Raw genomic sequence first — 27,865 nt, 5'->3', positions numbered from 1 at the left:
AGAAAGCAATAACAGAATTTATTGAGTAAGGGAAAAGAGAACTCGTACCCCAAACCAAAATCAAAACGATTATAAATACAAACTCCTAAAACCCTAAACTGAAAAAATATCTCACGCCGCTTATTTGCCTCTCTCTCTCTCTCTCTCTCTCTCTCTCTCTCTCTCTCTCTCTCTCTCTCTCACTCTCTGCAGTTCTCAAATTCGCCATGGGTAAAAAATCCGCCACCAAAGTAATCTTCTTCTCCTTCTGGGTTTTGCTAGTTTGTTCTTCCTCGTACTCTGTCTCGAACTTTAATTGAAACTTTGTTTGTGTTTCGTAATTTACAGGTTGAAGCAGCCCCTGCTGCCATTAAGGCGACCAAACCTTTGAAGAAAGGTAACAACTTTATGGTTTTATGTCTGATGATAGATAAAAGTTCTTTACTTTGGTTTGCCCTTCTGTTACATGCTTGCTTTTGTGTTCTGTTTGAGTTATATTGATGGCTAAATCTTTGTTTTGTTGATGTAATTGTTTAATTCTGAAGGGGTTGTTTGATTTTTAACTGTGTTTGTTGTTATTATTCAGGTAAGAGAGAGCCTGAGGATGATTTGGAAACCAAAGTGAACCTTAAGAAGCAGAAGAAAGACGTGGTTGCTGCTGTTAAGAAGGAGAAAGCTGAGAAGAAGGTGCCCAAGAAGGTGGAGAGCTCTGATGAGTCTGATTCCTCTGAGTCTGAGGAAGAGAAGAAGGTATAATGTCTTAATAGTCACATGGTTGATTCAATTGTTTGAAAACTTAGATTAAGTTTACTTTAAGCTTTGTTTTGTATTTGAGATTCTTTTGAAGAACCCTGTTCTTATTTGCCATGATTAAATTGTGCTAGGCTAAGAAAGTTCCTGCCAAGAAGGCTCCAGTGAAGGCTGCTTCAAGCAGTGATGATGACGACTCTTCTTCAGATGATGTAAGAGCTGTTTATCACTTTGTTGTTAATTTATCTTGTGAAGCATGTTGCTAAAACCTTCTGTTGTTTGAAGGAACCCGCACCAAAGAAGGCTACTAACGGAACTGTTGCAAAGAAGGCAAAGGATGAATCTTCTTCTGAGGAGGAATCTTCAGATGAGGTTAGTTTCTGGTTACTATACAACTATACAAGTTTAGCTTTTTGCTTAACACAATTGATTGTTGTTACCTTCTCTTTCAGGAAGAAGTTGCTGTTACCAAGAAACCTGCTACAGCTAAGCCAGCTTCGAAGGATTCTTCATCCTCTGAGGAGGATTCAGAAGATGAATCCGAGGATGAGAAGGTGAAACCTGTTGCTAAGAAGGCAGCTCCTGTTGCTACCAAGGCTGCAAGTTCAGATTCGTCTGAGGAAGATTCTGATGAGGTTAGTTTATGTTCTTTAAATGTACCATTAAGCAGCTTTTGATGAAAAGTAAACATTTGATTCATTTGACCACGTGGTTGATCTACAGGAAAGTGAAGATGAAAAACCTGCACAAAAGGCTAAAGAAGGTACCAAGAAGGCTGAAAAGGATAGCAGTAGCGATGACTCTGGCTCTGAGGAGTCTGAGAGTGAGGATGAGAAAGAAACCCCAAAGAAGAAGGTTCCAGCAACGCTTACTTCCATATTATTTGACTGTTTATTTCTTTTACTTGCTGTTTGCTGATGGAAAGTTACTCCCTCTAATGAAAACAGAGCTCTGATGTAGAAATGGTGGATGCTGAGAAGCAACAGGTAAAATATACTACTAATCTCATGGTTGATTAATTCGTATGAAAACCTTAACTGTGTTCTGCTGTAGTAAGTTATGTATTGTTTATGTTCACTTAGATACTTTGGATGTATCCTGTTCTTATTTGCGATGATTAAATTGTGTTAGGCTAAGAAAGTTCCTGCCAAGAAGGCTCCAGTGAAGGCTGCTTCAAGCAGTGATGATGACGACTCTTCTTCAGATGATGTAAGAGCTGTTTATCACTTTGTTGTTAATTTATCTTGTGATGCATGTTGCTTAAACCTTTAATTTTGTTTCTGAAGGAACCCACACCAAAGAAGGCTACTAACGGAACTGTTGCGAAGAAGGCAAAAGATGAATCTTCTTCTGAGGAGGAATCTTCAGATGAGGTTAGTTTCTGATTACTATCAAGTTTAGCCTGCTCTTCTTGGCTTTTTTTTTGCTAACACATTAGACTGTTGTTACCTTCTCTTTCAGGAAGAAGTTGCTGCTACCAAGAAACCTGCTGCAGCTAAGCCAGCTGCGAAGGATTCTTCATCCTCTGAGGAGGATTCAGAAGATGAATCCGAGGATGAGAAGGTGAAGCCTGTTGCTAAGAAGGCAGCTCCTGTTGCTACCAAGGCTGCAAGCAGTTCAGAGTCGTCTGAGGAAGATTCTGATGAGGTTAGTTTATGTTCTTTAAATATACCATTAAGCAGCTTTTGATGAAAAGTAAACATTTGATTCATTTGACCACGTGGTTGATTTACAGGAAAGTGAAGATGAAAAACCTGCACCAAAGGCTAAAGAAGGTACCAAGAAGGCTGAAAAGGATAGCAGTAGCGATGACTCTGGCTCTGAGGAGTCTGAGAGTGAGGATGAGAAAGAAACCCCAAAGAAGAAGGTTCGAGCAATGCTTCCTGCATATTATTTGATTGTTTATTTCTTTTACTTGCTGTTTGCTGACGGAAAGTTACTCCCTCTAATGAAAACAGAGCTCTGATGTAGAAATGGTGGATGCTGAGAAGCAACAGGTAAAGTTACTCCTTCTCTTAACATTGTAGGTGCTGTAATCTCTGTCTATATCATGCTTATAATTTAATTTTTGTTTCAGCCAAAGACACCATCGACTCCTGCTACAGGAGGAACAAAGACACTCTTTGTTGGGAATCTCCCATTCCAAGTTGAAAGATCAGATGTGTAAGTAGTAGCACTGTCCTCTCTAAATAATCTCTTTCTCTGTGCAATTTCATTTTCTTCATAACTTTATTTTTTCATATGCAGTGAGGAATTCTTCAAGGAAGCTGGCCAAGTTGTTGATGTTAGATTTGCTACGAACAGGGATGATGGCAGCTTCAGAGGCTTTGGCCATGTTGAGTTTGCAAGCGCCGGAGAAGCACAGAAGGTGATAGTAGTTTTTTTTGTTTTGCTTATATTGAAACATTAAAGTAGATTGCTGATTAAAACCATTTGTTACTTAGGCACTTGAGTTTCACGGTAGACCTTTGCTCGGTCGTGAACTTCGTCTTGATGTTGCTCAAGAGAGGGGTGAAAGACCCGCTTACACTCCACAGAGCGGGTAAGTTAAAATTTTCAGTTTTCTTTTGTTGGAACTTTGATGTTGATAACATTCTCTTTGCCAAACTTTTACAGCACTGGTAATAACTCCAGAAGCGGTGGTGGTGGAGGCCAAGAGGTTTTCGTGAAGGGGTTTGACTCTTCTCTTGCTCCGAATGATATCAAGAGCGCCTTGACTGAACACTTTGCTTCATGTGGAGAGATCACAAGGGTCTCTGTTCCCGTTGACCGTGAAACTGGTGGTTCGAGAGGGTGTGTGACTTTACTCTCTACTTTATTGTTGTTACTACTTCCTCAGGATGTTAACTAGCTTTTGTTTTTTTTTTTAAAACAGAATTGCTTACGTTGAGTTCAAAGAAGGCACAGAGAAGGCGTTTGAACTTAATGGTAGTGACATGGGAGGATGGAACCTCGTCGTTGATCAGCCTAGACCGAAGGAGAACAACAGTGGTGGTGGATTCAACAGTGGTGGTGGATTCAACAGTGGAAGGAGCAACAGCTTTAGCGGAGGAAGAGATAATTTCCGTGGCCGTGGCAGTGGAAGAGATGGTTTCCGTGGCCGTGGCAGAGGAGGAAGAGACAACGGCCGTGGAAGGCCTAGTTTCACTTCTCAAGGTAGTTAACTTGAATTTGTTTATTTGATCTTTGTTTGTTCAAGAACCCAACTTCTCACTGATTCTTTGTTTATTTTTGCAGGTAAGAAGACTGTCTTCAACGACGAGTAGAAAGCTTGTAGAAGATGATGCTGTTTATGTTTTTTTAAAGTCTTAACTTATGATACTTCAGCGTCTTTTTTATTGTTTTGGATTTTTTTTTCTTTTTCTCAGAACCTTTGAATTTTTGCTGTTGATTTTAAAATTAAGCTCAGTTTTGAGTACTTTTGGTGTTATATCATTGTCTTTCCCTTCGTTAATCCTACAATGATTGATACGTAGACAACAAAAACATCTCTCAAAGGGATGCAAAGTTACATTTCTCAGAATGCTAATAAAGAGTCTTAGTAGTAACTTAAGACTCATACTTTAGCCTGAGGACCACCTTGTACATAGACAAAATCATGTGTTTGTCCGGCTCTCAGAGTCTTTTGCCACTGAGGAAGCTGGGATTATACCCCATATAGGTCCCGAGAGGTCTTCAATCTTGAGCTTGAGATCCGATATCTCTTTCTTAGAATTGTTCTTGATGATCACTTTGTGTCTGTAGTACCTCGTGTTCCCAGCCATCCAATTCGCAGTTATTGAATGTAGAAACTCGATTGGTGCACCTGATTGCTTTGGAGTGTATGTTGTTGGTGTTGCTTTGTATGAGGAAGCTGTGAGTTTTTTTCAGAAAAATAAGAATCAGACACTGCTTGAAAAGGAAAGATTTGCATAGCAAGTAAAAAAAAAGACACCTGGTGGTTTTGTTGTTTGGTAAGGTTTGGAATATCTTCCTCCGTAAGACCCTACAGAGAGTTTAGCGAATAGACCAACGAGTGGGGCTGTGCCTGACAAAGTTGGTTCTGATTGCTCGTAGTTTGTCCAGTCATCGGAATAGTTATCATTCTGGTCTGGTCCACCAACAAGAGCACCATGGATAACATTAGGATCAGCTTGTGATCTTCTATACCAAGAATCAAATCCTTGTACACAGCTCACAGAAGAACGTTGAACGAAGATTGAAGGGACTGAAGCGCCTCTATGGTGAACTCGGATTGGATATTTTGGTCCATATCCAACTAAGTAACTCATTCTTTGACGGTTCTTTCCAAGAATGTAATCAGCCTGCAAGTGGTTAAAAACTCGGTTACTGCATTTAAATCAAGAAAAATGTTTTGGTTCTTGAAAGATTTGGTTTTACTTTTACCTGAGATCTAGCAAAGTCTAGAAGTGCTTGAGGTTGAACCGAACCATCATGACAGTTGAGTCTAGCGTTCCCTGCAGAGAGATAGTCAGAATAAACCGCAAGAAGAAACGCAGCCGCAGATGCATATTGCAGATTGTTCCACTCTCTAACATACATCAAACCACCTGTAATCATCACCATTAAAATGGGATCACTAACTATTGTTGCACTATTAGGTTATCAATGGTGGCATAAGAAGCATCGAAGGCAAGACCTTGACGTTTGAAAATGGACTGAGACAAGATTTTGATGTCATTGTGTTTGCGACTGGTTACAAAAGCTCTGTATGCAATTGGTTAAAGGTACCCCCCCCCCCCCCCCCCCCCCCCCCCCCCCCCCCCCCCCCCCAATAAAAACCAATCTACACAAAAACAAATTAAAACCACTTTAATGTAACTGATTGAATAAAATGATAATGGTTATGTGTTTTGTAAAACTTTTAACACTAGAACTATGAGTACGTGATGCGGGATGATGGCTTCCCCAAAAATCCAATGCCAGATCATTGGAAAGGAGAGAAAAATATTTATTGTGCTGGATTTTCAAGGAAGGGAATCGCTGGAGCCGCTCAAGATGCGATGTCTGTCGCCCAAGACATCAAATCTATTTTGGAAACGGCCAGATACTAAGGAATTCTCAAAACAACCAACAGAAAGATTGGATTACAATATACACTTATACTAGGTGAATCACCGTATGTATACGCATAAATTAATATTTAGTAAAACAATAATTTGTAATAGTTATTAATATTTATTTTGTTTTTGTTTTATATTTTATATTATGTTAACTAAACCAGTGATTTATGAGTTATTGAGTTAAGATATTTTAATGTACTTGATTTTGCAGAATATTCAACTTTGCTATGATATGTTCCTAAGATTCTAGTTTGATTTTAATATAGTGTAGTTAGTTTCTTGTTGTTTGTATGGTTATTTTAATTAAAATTTTGTATTTTGTTTATGTAAGTCCTGGTATAACTGATATACCTAGTACAACTAAGAAAACAATATATATGACTCGTATAACTGGTAATACTAAGTTCTTTTAATAACTCATAGTTGTATTTTCATATTTAGAAGATTTTTTTTCATGTTTTAGTTGTCATTTTTTGCGTGTAAAACTTATAGATAAATTTACATTAAATTTTCAGAAAAATTTCTTTAATTATTTTATTTTCTTCATTGTTTTTCTTTTTCTTCGTTTGTATTTGATTTTCAAATATTTTTTTTTATTATTTTCACTTGTTATATATATATATATATTTCCTTTTCATAAATATAAATAATGCTTTACTGAATATATTTAATACGAGTTATTACATAAAAATCTAATTAATAAAGATGAATAAAATGATTGAAACTGATTGAATAAAATGATAATGGTTATGTGTTTTGTAAAACTTTTAACACTAGAACTATGAGTACGTGATGCGGGATGATGGCTTCCCCAAAAATCCAATGCCAGATCATTGGAAAGGAGAGAAAAATATTTATTGTGCTGGATTTTCAAGGAAGGAAATCGCTGGAGCCGCTCAAGATGCGATGTCTGTCGCCCAAGACATCAAATCTATTTTGGAAACGGCCAGATACTAAAGAATTCTCAAAACAACCAACAGAAAGATTGGATTACAATATACACTTATACTAGGTGAATCACCGTATGTATACGCATAAATTAATATTTAGTAAAACAATAATTTGTAATAGTTATTAATATTTATTTTGTTTTTGTTTTATATTTATATTATGTTAACTAAACCAGTGATTTATGAGTTATTGAGTTAAGATATTTTAATGTACTTGATTTTGCAGAATATTCAACTTTGCTATGATATGTTCCTAAGATTCTAGTTTGATTTTAATATAGTGTAGTTAGTTTCTTGTTGTTTGTATGGTTATTTTAATTAAAATTTTGTATTTTGTTTATGTAAGTCCTGGTATAACTGATATACCTAGTACAACTAAGAAAACAATATATATGACTCGTATAACTGGTAATACTAAGTTCTTTTAATAACTCATAGTTGTATTTTCATATTTAGAGGATTTTTTTTCATGTTTTAGTTGTCATTTTTTGCGTGTAAAACTTATAGATAAATTTACATTAAATTTTCAGAAAAATTCCTTTAATTATTTTATTTTCTTCATTGTTTTTCTTTTTCTTCGTTTGTATTTAATTTTCAAATATTTTTTTTTTATTATTTTCACTTGTTATATATATATATATATATTTCCTTTTCATAAATATAAATAATGCTTTACTGAATATATTTAATACGAGTTATTACATAAAAATCTAATTAATAAAGATGAATAAAATGATTGAAACTGATTGAATAAAATGATAATGGTTATGTGTTTTGTAAAACTTTTAACACTAGAACTATGAGTACGTGATGCGGGATGATGGCTTCCCCAAAAATCCAATGCCAGATCATTGGAAAGGAGAGAAAAATATTTATTGTGCTGGATTTTCAAGGAAGGGAATCGCTGGAGCCGCTCAAGATGCGATGTCTGTCGCCCAAGACATCAAATCTATTTTGGAAACGGCCAGATACTAAGGAATTCTCAAAACAACCAACAGAAAGATTGGATTACAATATACACTTATACTAGGTGAATCACCGTATGTATACGCATAAATTAATATTTAGTAAAACAATAATTTGTAATAGTTATTAATATTTATTTTGTTTTTGTTTTATATTTTATATTATGTTAACTAAACCAGTGATTTATGAGTTATTGAGTTAAGATATTTTAATGTACTTGATTTTGCAGAATATTCAACTTTGCTATGATATGTTCCTAAGATTCTAGTTTGATTTTAATATAGTGTAGTTAGTTTCTTGTTGTTTGTATGGTTATTTTAATTAAAATTTTGTATTTTGTTTATGTAAGTCCTGGTATAACTGATATACCTAGTACAACTAAGAAAACAATATATATGACTCGTATAACTGGTAATAATAAGTTCTTTTAATAACTCATAGTTGTATTTTCATATTTAGAAGATTTTTTTTCATGTTTTAGTTGTCATTTTTTGCGTGTAAAACTTATAGATAAATTTACATTAAATTTTCAGAAATCTTGCTTTAATTATTTCATTTTCTTCATTGTTTTTCTTTTTCTTCGTTTGTATTTGATTTTCAAATATTTTTTTTTATTATTTTCACATGTTATATATATATATATATATTTCCTTTTCATAAATATAAATAATGCTTTACTGAATATATTTAATACGAGTTATTACATAAAAATCTAATTAATAAAAATGAATAAAATGATTGAAACTGATTGAATAAAATGATAATGGTTATGTGTTTTGTAAAACTTTTAACACTAGAACTATGAGTACGTGATGCGGGATGATGGCTTCCCCAAAAATCCAATGCCAGATCATTGGAAAGGAGAGAAAAATATTTATTGTGCTGGATTTTCAAGGAAGGGAATCGCTGGAGCCGCTCAAGATGCGATGTCTGTCGCCCAAGACATCAAATCTATTTTGGAAACGGCCAGATACTAAGGAATTCTCAAAACAACCAACAGAAAGATTGGATTACAATATACACTTATACTAGGTGAATCACCGTATGTATACGCATAAATTAATATTTAGTAAAACAATAATTTGTAATAGTTATTAATATTTATTTTGTTTTTGTTTTATATTTTATATTATGTTAACTAAACCAGTGATTTATGAGTTATTGAGTTAAGATATTTTAATGTACTTGATTTTGCAGAATATTCAACTTTGCTATGATATGTTCCTAAGATTCTAGTTTGATTTTAACATAGTGTAGTTAGTTTCTTGTTGTTTGTATGGTTATTTTAATTAAAATTTTGTATTTTGTTTATGTAAGTCCTGGTATAACTGATATACCTAGTACAACTAAGAAAACAATATATATGACTCGTATAACTGGTAATACTAAGTTCTTTTAATAACTCATAGTTGTATTTTCATATTTAGAAGATTTTTTTCATGTTTTAGTTGTCATTTTTTGCGTGTAAAACTTATAGATAAATTTACATTAAATTTTCAGAAAAATTCCTTTAATTATTTTATTTTCTTCATTGTTTTTCTTTTTCTTCGTTTGTATTTGATTTTCAAATATTTTTTTTTATTATTTTCACTTGTTATATATATATATATATTTCCTTTTCATAAATATAAATAATGCTTTACTGAATATATTTAATACGAGTTATTACATAAAAATCTAATTAATAAAGATGAATAAAATGATTGAAACTGATTGAATAAAATGATAATGGTTATGTGTTTTGTAAAACTTTTAACACTAGAACTATGAGTACGTGATGCGGGATGATGGCTTCCCCAAAAATCCAATGCCAGATCATTGGAAAGGAGAGAAAAATATTTATTGTGCTGGATTTTCAAGGAAGGGAATCGCTGGAGCCGCTCAAGATGCGATGTCTGTCGCCCAAGACATCAAATCTATTTTGGAAACGGCCAGATACTAAGGAATTCTCAAAAAAACCAACAGAAAGATTGGATTACAATATACACTTATACTAGGTGAATCACCGTATGTATACGCATAAATTAATATTTAGTAAAACAATAATTTGTAATAGTTATTAATATTTATTTTGTTTTTGTTTTATATTTTATATTATGTTAACTAAACCAGTGATTTATGAGTTATTGAGTTAAGATATTTTAATGTACTTGATTTTGCAGAATATTCAACTTTGCTATGATATGTTCCTAAGATTCTAGTTTGATTTTAATATAGTGTAGTTAGTTTCTTGTTGTTTGTATGGTTATTTTAATTAAAATTTTGTATTTTGTTTATGTAAGTCCTGGTATAACTGATATACCTAGTACAACTAAGAAAACAATATATATGACTCGTATAACTGGTAATAATAAGTTCTTTTAATAACTCATAGTTGTATTTCCATATTTAGAAGATTTTTTTTCATGTTTTAGTTGTCATTTTTTGCGTGTAAAACTTATAGATAAATTTACATTAAATTTTCAGAAATCTTGCTTTAATTATTTCATTTTCTTCATTGTTTTTCTTTTTCTTCGTTTGTATTTGATTTTCAAATATTTTTTTTTATTATTTTCACATGTTATATATATATATATATTTCCTTTTCATAAATATAAATAATGCTTTACTGAATATATTTAATACGAGTTATTACATAAAAATCTAATTAATAAAAATGAATAAAATGATTGAAACTGATTGAATAAAATGATAATGGTTATGTGTTTTGTAAAACTTTTAACACTAGAACTATGAGTACGTGATGCGGGATGATGGCTTCCCCAAAAATCCAATGCCAGATCATTGGAAAGGAGAGAAAAATATTTATTGTGCTGGATTTTCAAGGAAGGGAATCGCTGGAGCCGCTCAAGATGCGATGTCTGTCGCCCAAGACATCAAATCTATTTTGGAAACGGCCAGATACTAAGGAATTCTCAAAACAACCAACAGAAAGATTGGATTACAATATACACTTATACTAGGTGAATCACCGTATGTATACGCATAAATTAATATTTAGTAAAACAATAATTTGTAATAGTTATTAATATTTATTTTGTTTTTGTTTTATATTTTATATTATGTTAACTAAACCAGTGATTTATGAGTTATTGAGTTAAGATATTTTAATGTACTTGATTTTGCAGAATATTCAACTTTGCTATGATATGTTCCTAAGATTCTAGTTTGATTTTAACATAGTGTAGTTAGTTTCTTGTTGTTTGTATGGTTATTTTAATTAAAATTTTGTATTTTGTTTATGTAAGTCCTGGTATAACTGATATACCTAGTACAACTAAGAAAACAATATATATGACTCGTATAACTGGTAATACTAAGTTCTTTTAATAACTCATAGTTGTATTTTCATATTTAGAAGATTTTTTTTCATGTTTTAGTTGTCATTTTTTGCGTGTAAAACTTATAGATAAATTTACATTAAATTTTCAGAAAAATTCCTTTAATTATTTTATTTTCTTCATTGTTTTTCTTTTTCTTCGTTTGTATTTGATTTTCAAATATTTTTTTTATTATTTTCACTTGTTATATATATATATATATTTCCTTTTCATAAATATAAATAATGCTTTACTGAATATATTTAATACGAGTTATTACATAAAAATCTAATTAATAAAGATGAATAAAATGATTGAAACTGATTGAATAAAATGATAATGGTTATGTGTTTTGTAAAACTTTTAACACTAGAACTATGAGTACGTGATGCGGGATGATGGCTTCCCCAAAAATCCAATGCCAGATCATTGGAAAGGAGAGAAAAATATTTATTGTGCTGGATTTTCAAGGAAGGGAATCGCTGGAGCCGCTCAAGATGCGATGTCTGTCGCCCAAGACATCAAATCTATTTTGGAAACGGCCAGATACTAAGGAATTCTCAAAACAACCAACAGAAAGATTGGATTACAATATACACTTATACTAGGTGAATCACCGTATGTATACGCATAAATTAATATTTAGTAAAACAATAATTTGTAATAGTTATTAATATTTATTTTGTTTTTGTTTTATATTTTATATTATGTTAACTAAACCAGTGATTTATGAGTTATTGAGTTAAGATATTTTAATGTACTTGATTTTGCAGAATATTCAACTTTGCTATGATATGTTCCTAAGATTCTAGTTTGATTTTAATATAGTGTAGTTAGTTTCTTGTTGTTTGTATGGTTATTTTAATTAAAATTTTGTATTTTGTTTATGTAAGTCCTGGTATAACTGATATACCTAGTACAACTAAGAAAACAATATATATGACTCGTATAACTGGTAATAATAAGTTCTTTTAATAACTCATAGTTGTATTTTCATATTTAGAAGATTTTTTTTCATGTTTTAGTTGTCATTTTTTGCGTGTAAAACTTATAGATAAATTTACATTAAATTTTCAGAAAACTTGCTTTAATTATTTCATTTTCTTCATTGTTTTTCTTTTTCTTCGTTTGTATTTGATTTTCAAATATTTTTTTTTATTATTTTCACATGTTATATATATATATATATATATTTCCTTTTCATAAATATAAATAATGCTTTACTGAATATATTTAATACGAGTTATTACATAAAAATCTAATTAATAAAAATGAATAAAATGATTGAAACTGATTGAATAAAATGATAATGGTTATGTGTTTTGTAAAACTTTTAACACTAGAACTATGAGTACGTGATGCGGGATGATGGCTTCCCCAAAAATCCAATGCCAGATCATTGGAAAGGAGAGAAAAATATTTATTGTGCTGGATTTTCAAGGAAGGGAATCGCTGGAGCCGCTCAAGATGCGATGTCTGTCGCCCAAGACATCAAATCTATTTTGGAAACGGCCAGATACTAAGGAATTCTCAAAACAACCAACAGAAAGATTGGATTACAATATACACTTATACTAGGTGAATCACCGTATGTATACGCATAAATTAATATTTAGTAAAACAATAATTTGTAATAGTTATTAATATTTATTTTGTTTTTGTTTTATATTTTATATTATGTTAACTAAACCAGTGATTTATGAGTTATTGAGTTAAGATATTTTAATGTACTTGATTTTGCAGAATATTCAACTTTGCTATGATATGTTCCTAAGATTCTAGTTTGATTTTAACATAGTGTAGTTAGTTTCTTGTTGTTTGTATGGTTATTTTAATTAAAATTTTGTATTTTGTTTATGTAAGTCCTGGTATAACTGATATACCTAGTACAACTAAGAAAACAATATATATGACTCGTATAACTGGTAATACTAAGTTCTTTTAATAACTCATAGTTGTATTTTCATATTTAGAAGATTTTTTTTCATGTTTTAGTTGTCATTTTTTGCGTGTAAAACTTATAGATAAATTTACATTAAATTTTCAGAAAAATTCCTTTAATTATTTTATTTTCTTCATTGTTTTTCTTTTTCTTCGTTTGTATTTGATTTTCAAATATTTTTTTTTATTATTTTCACTTGTTATATATATATATATATTTCCTTTTCATAAATATAAATAATGCTTTACTGAATATATTTAATACGAGTTATTACATAAAAATCTAATTAATAAAGATGAATAAAATGATTGAAACTGATTGAATAAAATGATAATGGTTATGTGTTTTGTAAAACTTTTAACACTAGAACTATGAGTACGTGATGCGGGATGATGGCTTCCCCAAAAATCCAATGCCAGATCATTGGAAAGGAGAGAAAAATATTTATTGTGCTGGATTTTCAAGGAAGGGAATCGCTGGAGCCGCTCAAGATGCGATGTCTGTCGCCCAAGACATCAAATCTATTTTGGAAACGACCAGATACTAAGGAATTCTCAAAACAACCAACAGAAAGATTGGATTACAATATACACTTATACTAGGTGAATCACCGTATGTATACGCATAAATTAATATTTAGTAAAACAATAATTTGTAATAGTTATTAATATTTATTTTGTTTTTGTTTTATATTTTATATTATGTTAACTAAACCAGTGATTTATGAGTTATTGAGTTAAGATATTTTAATGTACTTGATTTTGCAGAATATTCAACTTTGCTATGATATGTTCCTAAGATTCTAGTTTGATTTTAATATAGTGTAGTTAGTTTCTTGTTGTTTGTATGGTTATTTTAATTAAAATTTTGTATTTTGTTTATGTAAGTCCTGGTATAACTGATATACCTAGTACAACTAAGAAAACAATATATATGACTCGTATAACTGGTAATACTAAGTTCTTTTAATAACTCATAGTTGTATTTTCATATTTAGAAGATTTTTTTTCATGTTTTAGTTGTCATTTTTTGCGTGTAAAACTTATAGATAAATTTACATTAAATTTTCAGAAAAATTCCTTTAATTATTTTATTTTCTTCATTGTTTTTCTTTTTCTTCGTTTGTATTTGATTTTCAAATATTTTTTATTATTATTTTCACTTGTTATATATATATATATTTCCTTTTCATAAATATAAATAATGCTTTACTGAATATATTTAATACGAGTTATTACATAAAAATCTAATTAATAAAGATGAATAAAATGATTGAAACTGATTGAATAAAATGATAATGGTTATGTGTTTTGTAAAACTTTTAACACTAGAACTATGAGTACGTGATGCGGGATGATGGCTTCCCCAAAAATCCAATGCCAGATCATTGGAAAGGAGAGAAAAATATTTATTGTGCTGGATTTTCAAGGAAGGGAATCGCTGGAGCCGCTCAAGATGCGATGTCTGTCGCCCAAGACATCAAATCTATTTTGGAAACGGCCAGATACTAAGGAATTCTCAAAACAACCAACAGAAAGATTGGATTACAATATACACTTATACTAGGTGAATCACCATATGTATACGCATAAATTAATATTTAGTAAAACAATAAGTTGTAATAGTTATTAATATTTATTTTGTTTTTGTTTTATATTTTATATTATGTTAACTAAACCAGTGATTTATGAGTTATTGAGTTAAGATATTTTAATGTACTTGATTTTGCAGAATATTCAACTTTGCTATGATATGTTCCTAAGATTCTTGTTTGATTTTAATATAGTGTAGTTAGTTTCTTGTTGTTTGTATGGTTATTTTAATTAAAATTTTGTATTTTGTTTATGTAAGTCCTGGTATAACTGATATACCTAGTACAACTAAGAAAACAATATATATGACTCGTATAACTGGTAATACTAAGTTCTTTTAATGTATTTTCATATTTAGAAGATTTTTTTTCATGTTTTAGTTGTCATTTTTTGCGTGTAAAACTTATAGATAAATTTGCATTAAATTTTCAGAAAAATTCCTTTAATTATTTTATTTTCTTCATTTTTTTTCTTTTTCTTCGTTTGTATTTGATTTTCAAATATTTTTTTTATTATTTTCACTTGTTATATATATATATATTTCCTTTTCATAAATATAAATAATGCTTTACTGAATATATTTAATACGAGTTATTACATAAAAATCTAATTAATAAAGATGAATATGAAATTTGATGGACAATGTGTTAAACAAGTTGATGGACAGTAGAAAGTACTGAATCTTGCCGTCGCAAATATTTTGGACAATTCCCAGATCAATGACTGGAGTTCTCCCGATAAATAATTTGGTGGCGGAAAGACCTTGTTTTGGTCAAACAAATCCATATTTGGAGGGATCTCCGTACTTAAATAACATTTCCTTAGCCATCAATATCACCAATGTGCAACCATAGTCACCGAAAAATACTTCAGCAATGAAATCCACAAGTATACCTCTTGTTTGGTCAATACATGCTTCTGCACGAATTTAGAGAATGGATTTTTCTTAAGAGTTCACCATTTAAGAATATTAAAAAGTTAGTTGTTAAGAGCTTACTATTGTTTTGAGAAATAAATAACTTGTTTTCCTTATTAAAGTTGAAGAAACCAAATACATTGATAAAACTCATATTATAATAAGCTAGCCAAAGTTGACAAAAAAAAAAAACTAGCCAAAAATCATAGCGATTTGCAGTATGATATATCACTACGGTCTATAGAACTCAAACATCAATAATCCAAATGAGTATTTAACCATGAATAGATAAAATATCAATTATTGTTGAGAGGCATAGTAGTAATTATTTCAGACTAAAAAAAATCTAAACCACAATTTGACATGCAAAAGAAGTGTGCAGTTGTTTTTTTAAATATAGAATTATATAATAAATTCTAAAACCCGGGCATCCAATGTCGGTTACAACTTTGTCTCGAAGAAAATTAAACTAATTTTAATCTTACGCAACTAGCTTCACATCACTATCTAACTGGCACTTTTCGCTAGATAGTTCGAGAATCCTTCAGTTACCAGTTCCCGTTCTCAACGATGATGGTAACCCGGGGAAGGTGGGTTTAACCTTGCCTGGGATGCCATAATTCCCAAGACGTCACTAGAAGTAGCTGGTTCTTGATGTTCTTATCACAGCATGTAATCTTCATTGACCTTTAAGCACGAGACGAAGAAAGTGAGAGGAGGATCCAAGATAGACACACCTGAGCGAGCTTAAGAAGAATCCAAGCTATACACACTCGCCATTGACGACGAAACAGAATGCAAGAACATGGATTGTAACCGCGACTGCCTCTTAACAAGTATGGGATCCCTAACCTGCACAGAATCGAGTCTAACACACTAACAAGGTTGACCAAGGGCCAACGATGGCACTGGATATGTGTTCCGACCAAATGCTGACACCGCAATGACCCTCTTGGTGGGTTTTTTTTTTTTTTTTGTGAAAAACGTTTTTGTGAAGATTCTCAGGCGCTTATTTTTGCAATATGTTGTTATGTTAGTCTTCATTAGATCCATGTTTTCTAAGAAACGTTAGATAGATAACTAGTTTTTGCTATAAAGTACAAAAAACTAATTTATAAACTTTTCTTTTTTTTTGTTCAACCAAACAGTTCTTATTTTATTTTATATTTTCAAACATTTATGCATGATCTCTAGATTCAGTTATGCATTGAACTGTTGCACACTGGAAGTAATGATATCGTTTGAGTTTTATATTGGTCAACATTAACATAGGAACATATATGATACAAAAAACCAATTTACATATCTGAATCAAATATTGTTTTTATTCTGATGAAGGACATATAATGTGCATCTACAATATATGAATATATGCCACCATTTTACTGATTCATTCATAGACAAAACACACTTACAGACATGAACACTGAGATGAAACACCAGACTCAACCAAAACTGACACAATGGTTCCTTCTTTAATTCAAAAAGTCTTTAATATTTGGTTGCCAAGGTTGCTTTGATGTCTTCGGCGATGGAAATAACATCTTGAGCGGCTATGGGGTTCCCCTTACAGGAAAATCCAACACAGTAAAGATTCTCTCCATACCAATGCTTCGACATTTTTTTCGGGAAAGCCATCATTCTTTATCACATACTCATAGTCTTGTGTTTATAGTTTCACAAAACACATAACCATTATCATATATTATTCAGTCAGTTACGTTAAAGAGGTTTGAATTTATTTTGTGTAGAGGGTTTTTGTGATAACTGCAAACAAAATTGCAAATAAATCTGTTTCATACCATTTGAAAACGTCAAAGTCTTGCCATTGATGCTTTATATGCCACCATTGATAACCTATAGTGCATCAATAGCCAGTGACAAGTAAATCAAGTTTTTGTGAAGCCTCGGTTTATGGAAAATGAAGAAATAAAAACATATAAAAATAATGTTTATACTATTTTGTTATGATATACTAAATTAATTTTTTGCCATTTTAAGAAATAAAGGTTTTCACTTTTTAGATATGAAAAATGTACACAATAATATTTCACGATTTAGTTGTTAGAGTATTTTTTAAAACTTATAAATAAATCTACATTACATTTTTTTTATACTTTTTCCTTCAATTCTTTTATTTTATTTTTTCGTATTTTCGTTTTCTTTTCGTTATTCAATATTTTTTTATTTTCACTTATATATATATAGACATAAATTAAGTATTTACGGAATATGTTTAACACTACCCATTACATAGAAATCACATTAATAAATATGAATATGAAATTTGGTGGACAATGTGTTAAAAAATAGATTGACAATAGAAGGTACCTGAATCTTGCCGTCTCGAACCCTTTGGACAGTTTCCACATCGGTTACTTATCCGGTAAATAATTTGGTGGTGTGTTGGTCGGCAGCTCCATATTTGAAAGGATCTCCGTACATAAATAACATTGCTTTAGCCATCAACATCACCATTGTGTCAATCATAGTCACCGGAAAATACTTTAGCAACGACATTCATGTATACAAATTTAGAGGAGGGATTGAATAAAACAACATATGGTAACAAAAAAAATAAAAATATTAATTAGATGGTTTATTGGTTAAGCATTTATTTAAAAACGTTTGAGAAATAAAAGATTTGTTTCTTGGTCAAAGTTGAAGAGACCAAAGACATTGATAAAAATCATATATTACTAAGCTAGCCAAATATCATACTCCCTCCGTTCCACAAAGATAGACTTTTTAGTATTTTCACACATATTAAAAAACACATTAAACTACAATAATAAATGTATTGGTTTCTGTAATTTTCAATAATTTTTAACCAATAGTAATTTAAGAAAGTCAATTTTTTTTTTGAAGTTTACAATTTTTTTATAGAAAATACAAAAAATACATCTTTGTGAAACAAAATTTTTTTAAAAAAAAGTCTATCACTAAAAAACGGAGGGAGCTTTAACCACAAATAGATAAATATTGTTGATAGGCATATTAGTAATTATTTCACATTGAGAGGAAAAAAATCTAAACCACAATTTGACATACAATAGAAGTATGCAGCTTTAACGTACATGCATTCATAAATTAATAATTAGAAGACAAAAGCGATATTATTTAAGTTACTTAAAGGAGTTATAATATTTATTCCCTCGGGAATTCCGTCAGAAAATGCCATATTTTCTTGTTGAAACGGCCATACGAGCATCCAAGTTATTAAGAGCAAAGCACATCTCCATACTAGAATTTCCACCTCTAGCCACAAGAACAGTTTTACCTTTTAAGTCATGTCCAGATTTGTAATTACTTGAATGCACAATTTCACCATTGAAAGTATCAAGCCGTTTCACCGCCGGAATGTAACATTCTCCGTTCACTCCAGTCACAACCACCACAAACGACGATCAGTACAACCTCCAGAGTTTGTGGTGCTGGTTGGAGTTTCTGTCGGTTGCAACTGAAGAAAATAGAGATCAGTATCTTCTGACGGTGAAAGGCTTGGTACTTTTACCAGAGATATTGTGCATTCAAGTCTGTACACTTTGGACGTGACTTTAAAGGTAAATTTTTTTTCTTGTGGTCGAAGGTGAAAATTCAGGTTTGGAGATTCTTTGATCTAAACAAATTGGATGCAAATACGTTCAGTAAGTAAATGAATTAATGTAGCTTTGTCTTTTAATTATTAATTTGTGAATGAATGAACGTTAAAGCTGCACACTTCTCTTGCATGTCAATTTATTTTTTACGATTTTGTTTTTTGGTGTGAAATAATTACTAATATGCCTCTCAAAAATAATTGATGTTTTATATCTTCATTAAAATCTTGTTTGAATTATTGAGTGTTGAGCTCATAGACCATAGTATCATATGATAATGCTAGTCGCTATGATCTTTTGCTAGTTTAGTACAATATGAGTCTTATCAGTGTCTTCAGTTTTTCAACTTTAGCAAAGGAAATAAATCTTTTATTTCAAAAAATAATAAACGCTCAACATCTAATTTTTTAATATTCTCTTTTTTTGTTACCCCTATGTCAATATATTTATTTCATTCTCCGAATTTGTGCAGATGTATGTACTGCAGAGGCATGTATTTCAGAGGAATGTATTGACCAAAGAAGAGGATACTAGGAGATGTCATTGCTGAAGTATTTCCAGTGACTATGGTTGACATATTGGTGATTTTGATGGCTAAGCATGGTTATTTATGTACGTAGATCCATACAAGTATTGGCTCGATCATCCGACCAAACAAGGTCCTTTCACCACCAAATTATTTACCTGGAGAACTCCAATCATCAGTGAGGGAACTTTCCAAAAGATTTGGGATGGCAAGATTTTCTTATGGAAAATAGAAGATACTTGAATCTTTTGTCTCAAATCTTTTGGACAGTTTCCTCACTAATGACTGGAGTTCTCGCGGTAAAGAATTTGGTGGTGAAAACCCTTTTTGGTAGGAAAATTCACTACTTGGAGGGATCTCCATACATAAATAACATTGCCTTAGCCATCAAAATCACTAATGTGTCAACCATAGTCACCGGAAAATACTTAAGCAATGACATCCCCATGTATACCTCTTCTTTTGCCAATATATGCACATGTACTTTTCTTTGTGGACAACTACATGCACCTGTACAAATTTAGAGAATTGATTGAATAAAATAACATATTAAGTTTTTCTCTAACGTTGCTTTTTCAATGTTTTATACATGTATAAGGGATACAAATACATGCCTCTTGTAAGAAGTTTTACATGAAAAGTAAATGACGCCTCTGTTAGAGTATGAATACACATTCAAAATTTCATTGTTGAGGTACATTTAAAATAAAATAAAAATATATGAAAATATTACATTTCACAATTATTTTCTAATTTTGAAAAAAAAATTAAGGGGAAAACAAATCCGCGTTTTGAAAGTACGGGTCAAAAGAAAAAGAAAAAAGGCAAAGAAGTAGATTTTATATAAATGACATTTTCCGAGGCCGGACAGAACAATAAACAAAGGCCCAGCCCACTACAAGCCTAATAAACTCATCCCATCTTTGACCTACCCGCTGTCACATATCAAGTAAAATCTGTTTCCATAATCAGACTTCTGCCACATGGACGGCACAGATCAAATAACACGCGCGAGGAGATAGCCGTTGGATGTAAAAATTAAAAAGACAACTTTATCCCCAAACCAAAATCAAATCGATTATAAATACAAACTCCTAAAACCCTAAACTGAAAAAATATCTCACGCAGCTTATTTGCCTCTCTCTCTCTCTCTCTCTCTGCAGTTCTCAAAGTCGCCATGGGTAAAAAATCCGCCACCAAAGTAATCTTCTTCTCCTTCTGGGTTTTGCTAGTTTGTTCTTTCTTCGTACTCTGTCTTTAAATTTTAATGAAACTTTGTTTGTGTTTCGTAATTTTCAGGTTGAAGCAGCCCCTGCTGCCATTAAGGCGACCAAACCTTTGAAGAAAGGTAACACCTTTATGGTTCTATGTCTGATGGTAGATAAAGTTCTGTACTTTGGTTTGCCCATCTATTACATGCTTGCTTTTGTGTTCTGTTTGAGTTTAATTGATGGCCAAATCTTTGTTTTTTGAACCCTTTTGTTGATGTAATTGTTTAATTCTGAAGGGGTTGTTTGATTTTTAACTGTGTTTGTTGTTATTATTCAGGTAAGAGAGAGCCTGAGGATGATTTGGAAACCAAAGTGAACCTTAAGAAGCAGAAGAAAGACGTGGTTGCTGCTGTTAAGAAGGAAAAAGCTGAGAAGAAGGTGCCCAAGAAGGTGGAGAGCTCTGATGAGTCTGATTCCTCTGATTCCGAGGAAGAGGACAAGGTATAATGTCTTAATAGTCACATGGTTGATTCAATTGTTTGAAAACTTAGATTAAGTTTACTTTAAGTTTATGTTCACTGAGATAAACTTATTTGCCATGAATAAATTGTGTTAGGCTAAGAAAGTTCCTGCCAAGAAGGCTCCAGTGAAGGCTGCTTCAAGCAGTGATGATGACGACTCTTCTTCAGATGATGTAAGAGCTGTTTATCACTTTGTTGTTAATTTATCTTGTGATGCATGTTGCTTAAACCTTTAATTCTGTTTCTGAAGGAACCAGCACCAAAGAAGGCTACTAACGGAACTGTTGCAAAGAAGGCAAAGGATGAATCTTCTTCTGAGGAGGAATCTTCAGATGAGGTTAGTTTCTGGTTACTATACAACTATACAAGTTTAGCCTGCTCTTCTTGGCTTTTTGCTTAACACAATTGATTGTTGTTACCTTCTCTTTCAGGAAGAAGTTGCTGTTGCCAAGAAACCTGCTGCAGCTAAGCCAGCTGCGAAGGATTCTTCATCCTCTGAGGAGGATTCAGAAGATGAATCCGAGGATGAGAAGGTGAAACCTGTTGCTAAGAAGGCAGCTCCTGTTGCTACCAAGGCTGCAAGCAGTTCAGAGTCGTCTGAGGAAGATTCTGATGAGGTTGGTTTATGTTCTTTCAAATATAATTAAGCAGCTTTTGATGAAAAGTAAACATTTGATTCATTTGACCACGTGGTTGATTTACAGGAAAGTGAAGATGAAAAACCTGCACAAAAGGCTAAAGAAGGTACCAAGAAGGCTGAAAAGGATAGCAGTAGCGATGACTCTGGCTCTGAGGAGTCTGAGAGTGAGGATGAGAAAGAAACCCCAAAGAAGAAGGTTCCAGCAACGCTTCCTTCCCTTTTATTTGACTGTTTATTTCTTGTACTTGCTGTTTGCTGATGGAAAGTTACTCCCTCTAATGAAAACAGAGCTCTGATGTAGAAATGGTGGATGCTGAGAAGCAACAGGTAAAAAATAACCCCTTCTCTTAACATTGTAGGTGCTGTAATCTCTGTCTATATCATGCTTATAATTTAATTTTTGTTTCAGCCAAAGACACCATCGACTCCTGCTACAGGAGGATCAAAGACTCTCTTTGTTGCGAATCTCCCATTCCAAGTTGAAAGATCCGATGTGTAAGTAGCACTGTCCTCTCTAAATAATCTCTTTCTCTGTGCAATTTCATTTTCTTCATAACTTTATTTTTTCATATACAGTGAGGAATTCTTCAAGGAAGCTGGCCAAGTTGTTGATGTTAGATTTGCTACGAACAGGGATGATGGCAGTTTCAGAGGCTTTGGCCATGTTGAGTTTGCAAGCGCCGGAGAAGCACAGAAGGTGATAGTAGTTTTTTTTTTTGCTTATGTTGAAACATTAAAGTAGATTGCTGATTAAAACCATTTGTTACTTAGGCACTTGAGTTTCACGGTAGACCTTTGCTCGGTCGTGAACTTCGTCTTGATGTTGCTCAAGAGAGGGGTGAAAGACCCGCTTACACTCCACAGAGCGGGTAAGTTAAATTTTTCAGTTTTCTTTTGTTGGAACTTTGATGTTCTTGTGTTGATAACATTCTCTTTGCCAAATTATTACAGCACTGGTAATAACTCCAGGAGCGGTGGTGGTGGAGGCCAAGAGGTTTTCGTGAAGGGGTTTGACTCTTCTCTTGCTCCGAATGATATCAAGAGCGCCTTGACTGAACACTTTGCTTCATGTGGAGAGATCACAAGGGTCTCTGTTCCCGTTGACCGTGAAACTGGTGGTTCGAGAGGGTGTGTGACTTTTTACTCCACTTTATTGTTGTTACCACTTCCTCAGGATGTTAACTAGCTTTTGTTTTTTTTTTAAAACAGAATTGCTTACGTTGAGTTCAAAGAAGGCACAGAGAAGGCGTTTGAACTTAATGGTAGTGACATGGGAGGATGGAACCTCGTCGTTGATCAGCCTAGACCGAAGGAGAACAACAGTGGTGGTGGATTCAACAGTGGAAGGAGCAACAGCTTTAGCGGAGGAAGAGATAATTTCCGTGGCCGTGGCAGAGGAGGAAGAGATGGTTTCCGTGGCCGTGGCAGAGGAGGAAGAGACAACGGCCGTGGAAGGCCTAGTTTCACTTCTCAAGGTAGTTAACATGAATTTGTTTATTTGATCTTTGTTTGTTCAAGAACCCAACTTCTCACTGATTCTTTGTTTATTTTTGCAGCTAAGAAGACTGTCTTCAGCGACGAGTAGAAAGCTTGTAGAAGATAATGCTGTTTATGTTTTTTTTAAATCTTTAACTTATGATACTTCAGCGTCTTTTTATTGTTTTTGTTTCTTTTTCTCAGAACCTTTGAATTTTTGGTTTTGATGTTTAAATTAAGCTCAGTTTTGAGTACTTTTGGTGTTATATCATTGTCTTTCCCTTCGTTAATCCTACAATGAGTGATAAGTAGACAACAAAAACATCTCTCAAAGGGATGCAAAGTTACATTTCTCAGAATGCTAATAAAGAGTCTTAGTAGTAACTTAAGACTGATACTTTAGCCTGAGGACCACCTTGTACATAGACAAAATCATGTGTTTGTCCGGCTCTCAGTCTCTTTTGCCACTGAGGAAGCTGGTAGGTATTCTTTTGCCCCGTTGGGATTAGCCCCCATATAGGTCCTGAGAGGTCTTCAATCTTGAGCTTGAGATCCGATATCTGTTTCTGAGAATTGTTCTTGATGATCACTTTGTGTCTGTAGTACCTCGTGTTCCCAGCCATCCAGTTGGCAGTTATTGAATGTAGAAACTCGATTGGTGCACCTGATTGCTTTGGAGTGTATGTTGTTGGTGTTGCTTTGTATGAGGAAGCTGTGAGAGTTTTCAGAAAAATAAGAATCAGACACTGCTTGAAAAGACAAGATGTGCGTAGCAAGTTAAAAAAAAAAACCTGGTGGTTTTGTTGTTTGGTAAGGTTTGGAATATCCTCCTCCGTAAGATCCTACAGAGAGTTTAGCGAATAGACCAACGAGTGGGGCTGTGCCTGACAAAGTTGGTTCTGATTGCTCGTAGTTTGTCCGGTCATCGGAATAGTTATCATTCTGGTCTGGTCCACCAACAAGAGCACCATGGATAACATTAGGATCAGCTTGTGCTCTTCTATACCAAGAATCAAATCCTTGTACACAGCTCACAGAAGAATGTTGAACAAAGATTGAAGGGACTGAAGCGCCTCTATGGTGAACTCGGATTGGATATTTTGGTCCATATCCAACTAAGTAACTCATTCCTTGACGGTTCTTTCCAAGAATGTAATCAGCCTGCAAGTGGTTAAAAACTCGGTTACTGCATTTAAATCAAGAAAAATGTTTTGGTTCTTGAAAGATTTGGTTTTACTTTTACCTGAGATCTAGCAAAGTCTAGAAGTGCTTGAGGTTGAACCGAACCATCAGGACAGTTGAGTTTAGCGTTCGCTGCTGAGATATAGTCAGAATAAATCGCAAGAAGAAACGCAGCCGCAGATGAATATTGCAGATTGTTCCACTCTCTAACATACATCAAACCACCTGTAATTGTCACCCTTAAAGAATTCAGAAGATTTTACTAGCTGTTAGATTTGCTTATGACTTAAAGCTGTACTAGTTTACATACCAGGAGTTGTTTGAATGTTGTAGCCACCATTCTTCTTGAGACAAGCACAAGAGAAGTAATCAGCCTTCATCTGATACTGCTTCAATGTTGAAGTATACGGACCGCCTTTACCTTCTAACAATACCTATTCACACAAAAATCAAACAAGAATCAAAATTAGTATTCTTGAAACTGTGGAAAGTACATTCTTGAAGAAACCAGTTTTGGTTTACCTTGGAGAGAAGGACTTGAACACCAGCGTATTTGTTATCCCAAGAGAACTCTTTCATCCCCCAGCCAGTTCCACCCATGTAACCGGCATTGTCTATAGTGTATTTTAAGTAGTACTGGTCCCCGGTGGCACGGTGTAGCCAAGCTGCAGCCCAAAGAAGCTCATCCTTCAAAACATTTACACAATATAGACTTTATTTATTTGTATTGAAGCAATAATCAGAGATTTCAGAGAAGGAAAAATGTTGAGAGATCAGATCAAAGGTGTTATACCGAGTAACCAGATGACATGTAGAAAGCTTTTGCATTTGGGATTGAATCAGTGTATAATCCTCTGTACTTGTCAGCAAATGAGAAGAGCTGAAACACACACAACAACAAAGATCCAAATGTTCAGAATCTTAACCGACCCGGTTCATAGTGTGTGGACATATAACTGGACAGAATTTATAATCAAAACCGAACCGGAACTGGACAAATAAAAATCAAAATAAACAAACCAAACATAACCAAATAACTTCCCTAAAATGAATAAAAACAGAGGAAGAAAATAACCGAACCGAAATAAACCAAACCAAAACCGAACCAGACAACCAAACCAAAACTAAGAAAAACAAACCTCTTTAGCATGGCTTAAGAGGATAGCAGAGTAAGAGGAGTTATAAGGCTTGAAAGCCAAAGAAGCAGCGGCAAAAGCAGCAGCGGTTTCACCAGCTAAGTCTGAGCCAGGATGGTACTGGTCAAGCTTATAAGCTGTTCTTGAAGTTGTCATGTCTTCAGCACGTTCCCAACAGTAATGGTCTGATTGTCCATCTCCAACTTGACCCCATAGAACATTAGGCTGAGGATGAGCTTTGATGAAGTAATCAGTACCCCATCGGATTGACCACAATGTCTGTTGCATCTGGTTCAAACCGAATAGCTCTTTCCGGTTATCAACCGCTGCCCACGATAGCATTGTCACTGAGAAAGCCATTGGTAAACCGAATTTCACATGGTCTCCTGCATCATAATATCCTCCTTCCAAGCTCACCTGTTCATTCATATATACACCAACCTCAGTATCATTACATAAACTATTTTTTTTACTGGTGTGTTTTTAATAAGCATGTATAAATCCAAGAACATTAATTATATATAAGCATTGTGAGTATGTTATATGGGACTTACGCCTTGAGCAAGACCATCCTTGAGACCAGAATGGCCACGCCATTTGACGCGTTGAGTAGCAGGCAACTTCCCTGATCGCTGAGCCTCAAAGAACAAGAAGGTCTTGTCAAGGGCACTTCCGTAATTGTAGTACTCTGCGGCGGTGGTGGCTGCCGCTAGAAGAACGGTCAGTAATAGGCTTACACCCAACAAAGACCTACCAAACTTACTCATTTCTCTCGATCAATGTTAGTTTTAAGTTCCCAAGAAATGTTCTTTGTTCAGAATTGTGTGATGCGAGTTAGTATATATATATATTGGACAGAGAGAGTTTGTGTCCCTGAGTTTGGCGAGAGAGAGGAATGAATAGAATCATGTAGGTACACATTTGTCTGAACAATCATTGTCTTTGTCTTTATTTGTGTTCGTGTGTGTTTTGTGTTGTTTGATAATATACTAGTTGTGGCTTTCACGTTTTCTTAGAGCTTCTCACGTTGTACCTTGAGAGTTTTGTGCCGAAGCTGAACCAATATTGACTTACGACGTGTATTTGTTATTAGCCGTTGGATGAACGTGATATCAACTATCTATATGAATAGAAGAATAGATGAATGTATCTTGTGTAAAAAATAATTTAGAGTTGTTTTAAGAAAATATATGGGTTGATTTTTGTTGTGTCAACGGGCAAGCTTTCGTTCGTTGGTCTTCACATCTTCCAATACTTTTTTTCCATTTTGTCTTTTAATTTAGAGTTGTTTTAAGAAAATATATGAGTTTTATCTTTCTACTTTAGCTTTATTTATTTTAAATCACTAAATTTTACCAATCATAATGTAGCTTTACTTTTAAAAATTAAAGTCTACATCAAATTTTTATTTAGTTTTACCAATCATGCTGTACCTTTATTTTTAAAGCAACAACAAAAAAAAATAAAGCAAAACTTTTTCTTATATATTTTAGATAAAAATGCTACATCATTTTTTTATAGACTGTAGAATCTGTAAAATGAAAAAAAATATCTATAATATCAAATAAATAATATAATCATAATAAAAACTTTTATAAATATTTTAATTTTGAATTTGAGTGTTTTTTAATTATTATGATATTTAAATAATATAAATATTATTTACATATCACATTTTAATTACAATAAATTTTGATAATTTATAAAAAAAATATTAATATAAATTATTTTAATTCATATAAAATAATAATTTTATATATACAACACATATTACATATATTATATTTTAAAATATCTACAGCATATAACTTACAGCTACAACAAATTTAACTACAGCAAAAGTCTCTGCAGAAAAAGTCTACAGTCACAACTTTACAGTTACAACCAATTTATCTACAGCTAAACATCTACAGCTTTAAGCCACAACCGAACCAATCATCACCGTATCAATTTTCAAGTTTGTGACAAAAAATTATAAAGAAAACTAGTAGTAGATTACGGAATTTAACTAAACATCAAAACCTAATATGACAAAAGATTAACCCCCCAACAGGAGTGCGGAAACCAAACCTAGAAACCAGCTAAGCAAAAAAACG

General features: G+C 32.8%; 2 protein-coding genes and 1 long non-coding RNA gene across 11 annotated transcripts; 2 read left to right on the top strand and 1 right to left on the bottom strand.

The window, feature by feature from the left end:
• Positions 1-88: 88 nt before the first annotated feature.
• LOC111212978 (nucleolin 1) lies at positions 89-23,717 on the top strand. Of its 9 annotated transcripts, XM_048781988.1 has the most exons (25): positions 113-136; positions 183-230; positions 328-376; positions 566-729; positions 864-941; positions 1,015-1,101; positions 1,182-1,364; positions 1,453-1,584; positions 1,677-1,715; positions 1,861-1,938; positions 2,016-2,102; positions 2,191-2,376; positions 2,465-2,596; positions 2,688-2,726; positions 21,431-21,508; positions 21,586-21,672; positions 21,767-21,952; positions 22,040-22,171; positions 22,264-22,302; positions 22,385-22,470; positions 22,552-22,672; positions 22,747-22,844; positions 22,927-23,103; positions 23,185-23,450; positions 23,532-23,717. In XM_048781988.1, the coding sequence occupies exons 2-25, from the start codon at positions 207-209 to the stop codon at positions 23,558-23,560; spliced, it is 2,577 nt and encodes an 858-aa protein (XP_048637945.1). In that variant the 5' UTR covers positions 113-136; positions 183-206; the 3' UTR covers positions 23,561-23,717. The 9 variants fall into 9 exon arrangements, with proteins under 9 accessions (XP_048637950.1, XP_022570343.1, XP_048637944.1 ...); XM_048781987.1 differs by having other exon boundaries at positions 90-230; XM_048781993.1 differs by lacking the exons at positions 21,431-21,508; positions 21,586-21,672; positions 21,767-21,952; ... (1 more) ...; positions 22,264-22,302; positions 22,385-22,470 and adding an exon at positions 2,807-2,892 and having other exon boundaries at positions 89-230.
• Positions 5,069-5,944, top strand: LOC125610141. Its single transcript, XR_007340152.1, has 2 exons — positions 5,069-5,456; positions 5,604-5,944. It is a non-coding gene; the product is annotated as an uncharacterized LOC125610141 (long non-coding RNA).
• On the bottom strand, positions 23,523-27,087 carry LOC106437158 (endoglucanase 5-like). Its single transcript, XM_013878078.3, has 8 exons — positions 26,324-27,087; positions 25,773-26,186; positions 25,427-25,513; positions 25,156-25,320; positions 24,944-25,067; positions 24,695-24,858; positions 24,243-24,612; positions 23,523-24,163 (listed from the first exon to the last, which is right to left on the bottom strand). Exons 1-8 carry the CDS (start codon positions 26,534-26,536, stop codon positions 23,826-23,828), a joined length of 1,875 nt encoding a protein of 624 aa, XP_013733532.2. The 5' UTR covers positions 26,537-27,087; the 3' UTR covers positions 23,523-23,825.
• Positions 27,088-27,865: the final 778 nt, after the last annotated feature.

This window comes from Brassica napus, chromosome A6 (assembly GCF_020379485.1).
Source record: "Brassica napus cultivar Da-Ae chromosome A6, Da-Ae, whole genome shotgun sequence".
In the NCBI taxonomy this organism is placed as follows: domain Eukaryota; kingdom Viridiplantae; phylum Streptophyta; class Magnoliopsida; order Brassicales; family Brassicaceae; genus Brassica; species Brassica napus.
The sequence above is the reverse complement of the archived record's forward strand: the minus strand, read 5'-3'. Positions and strand labels throughout refer to the sequence as shown.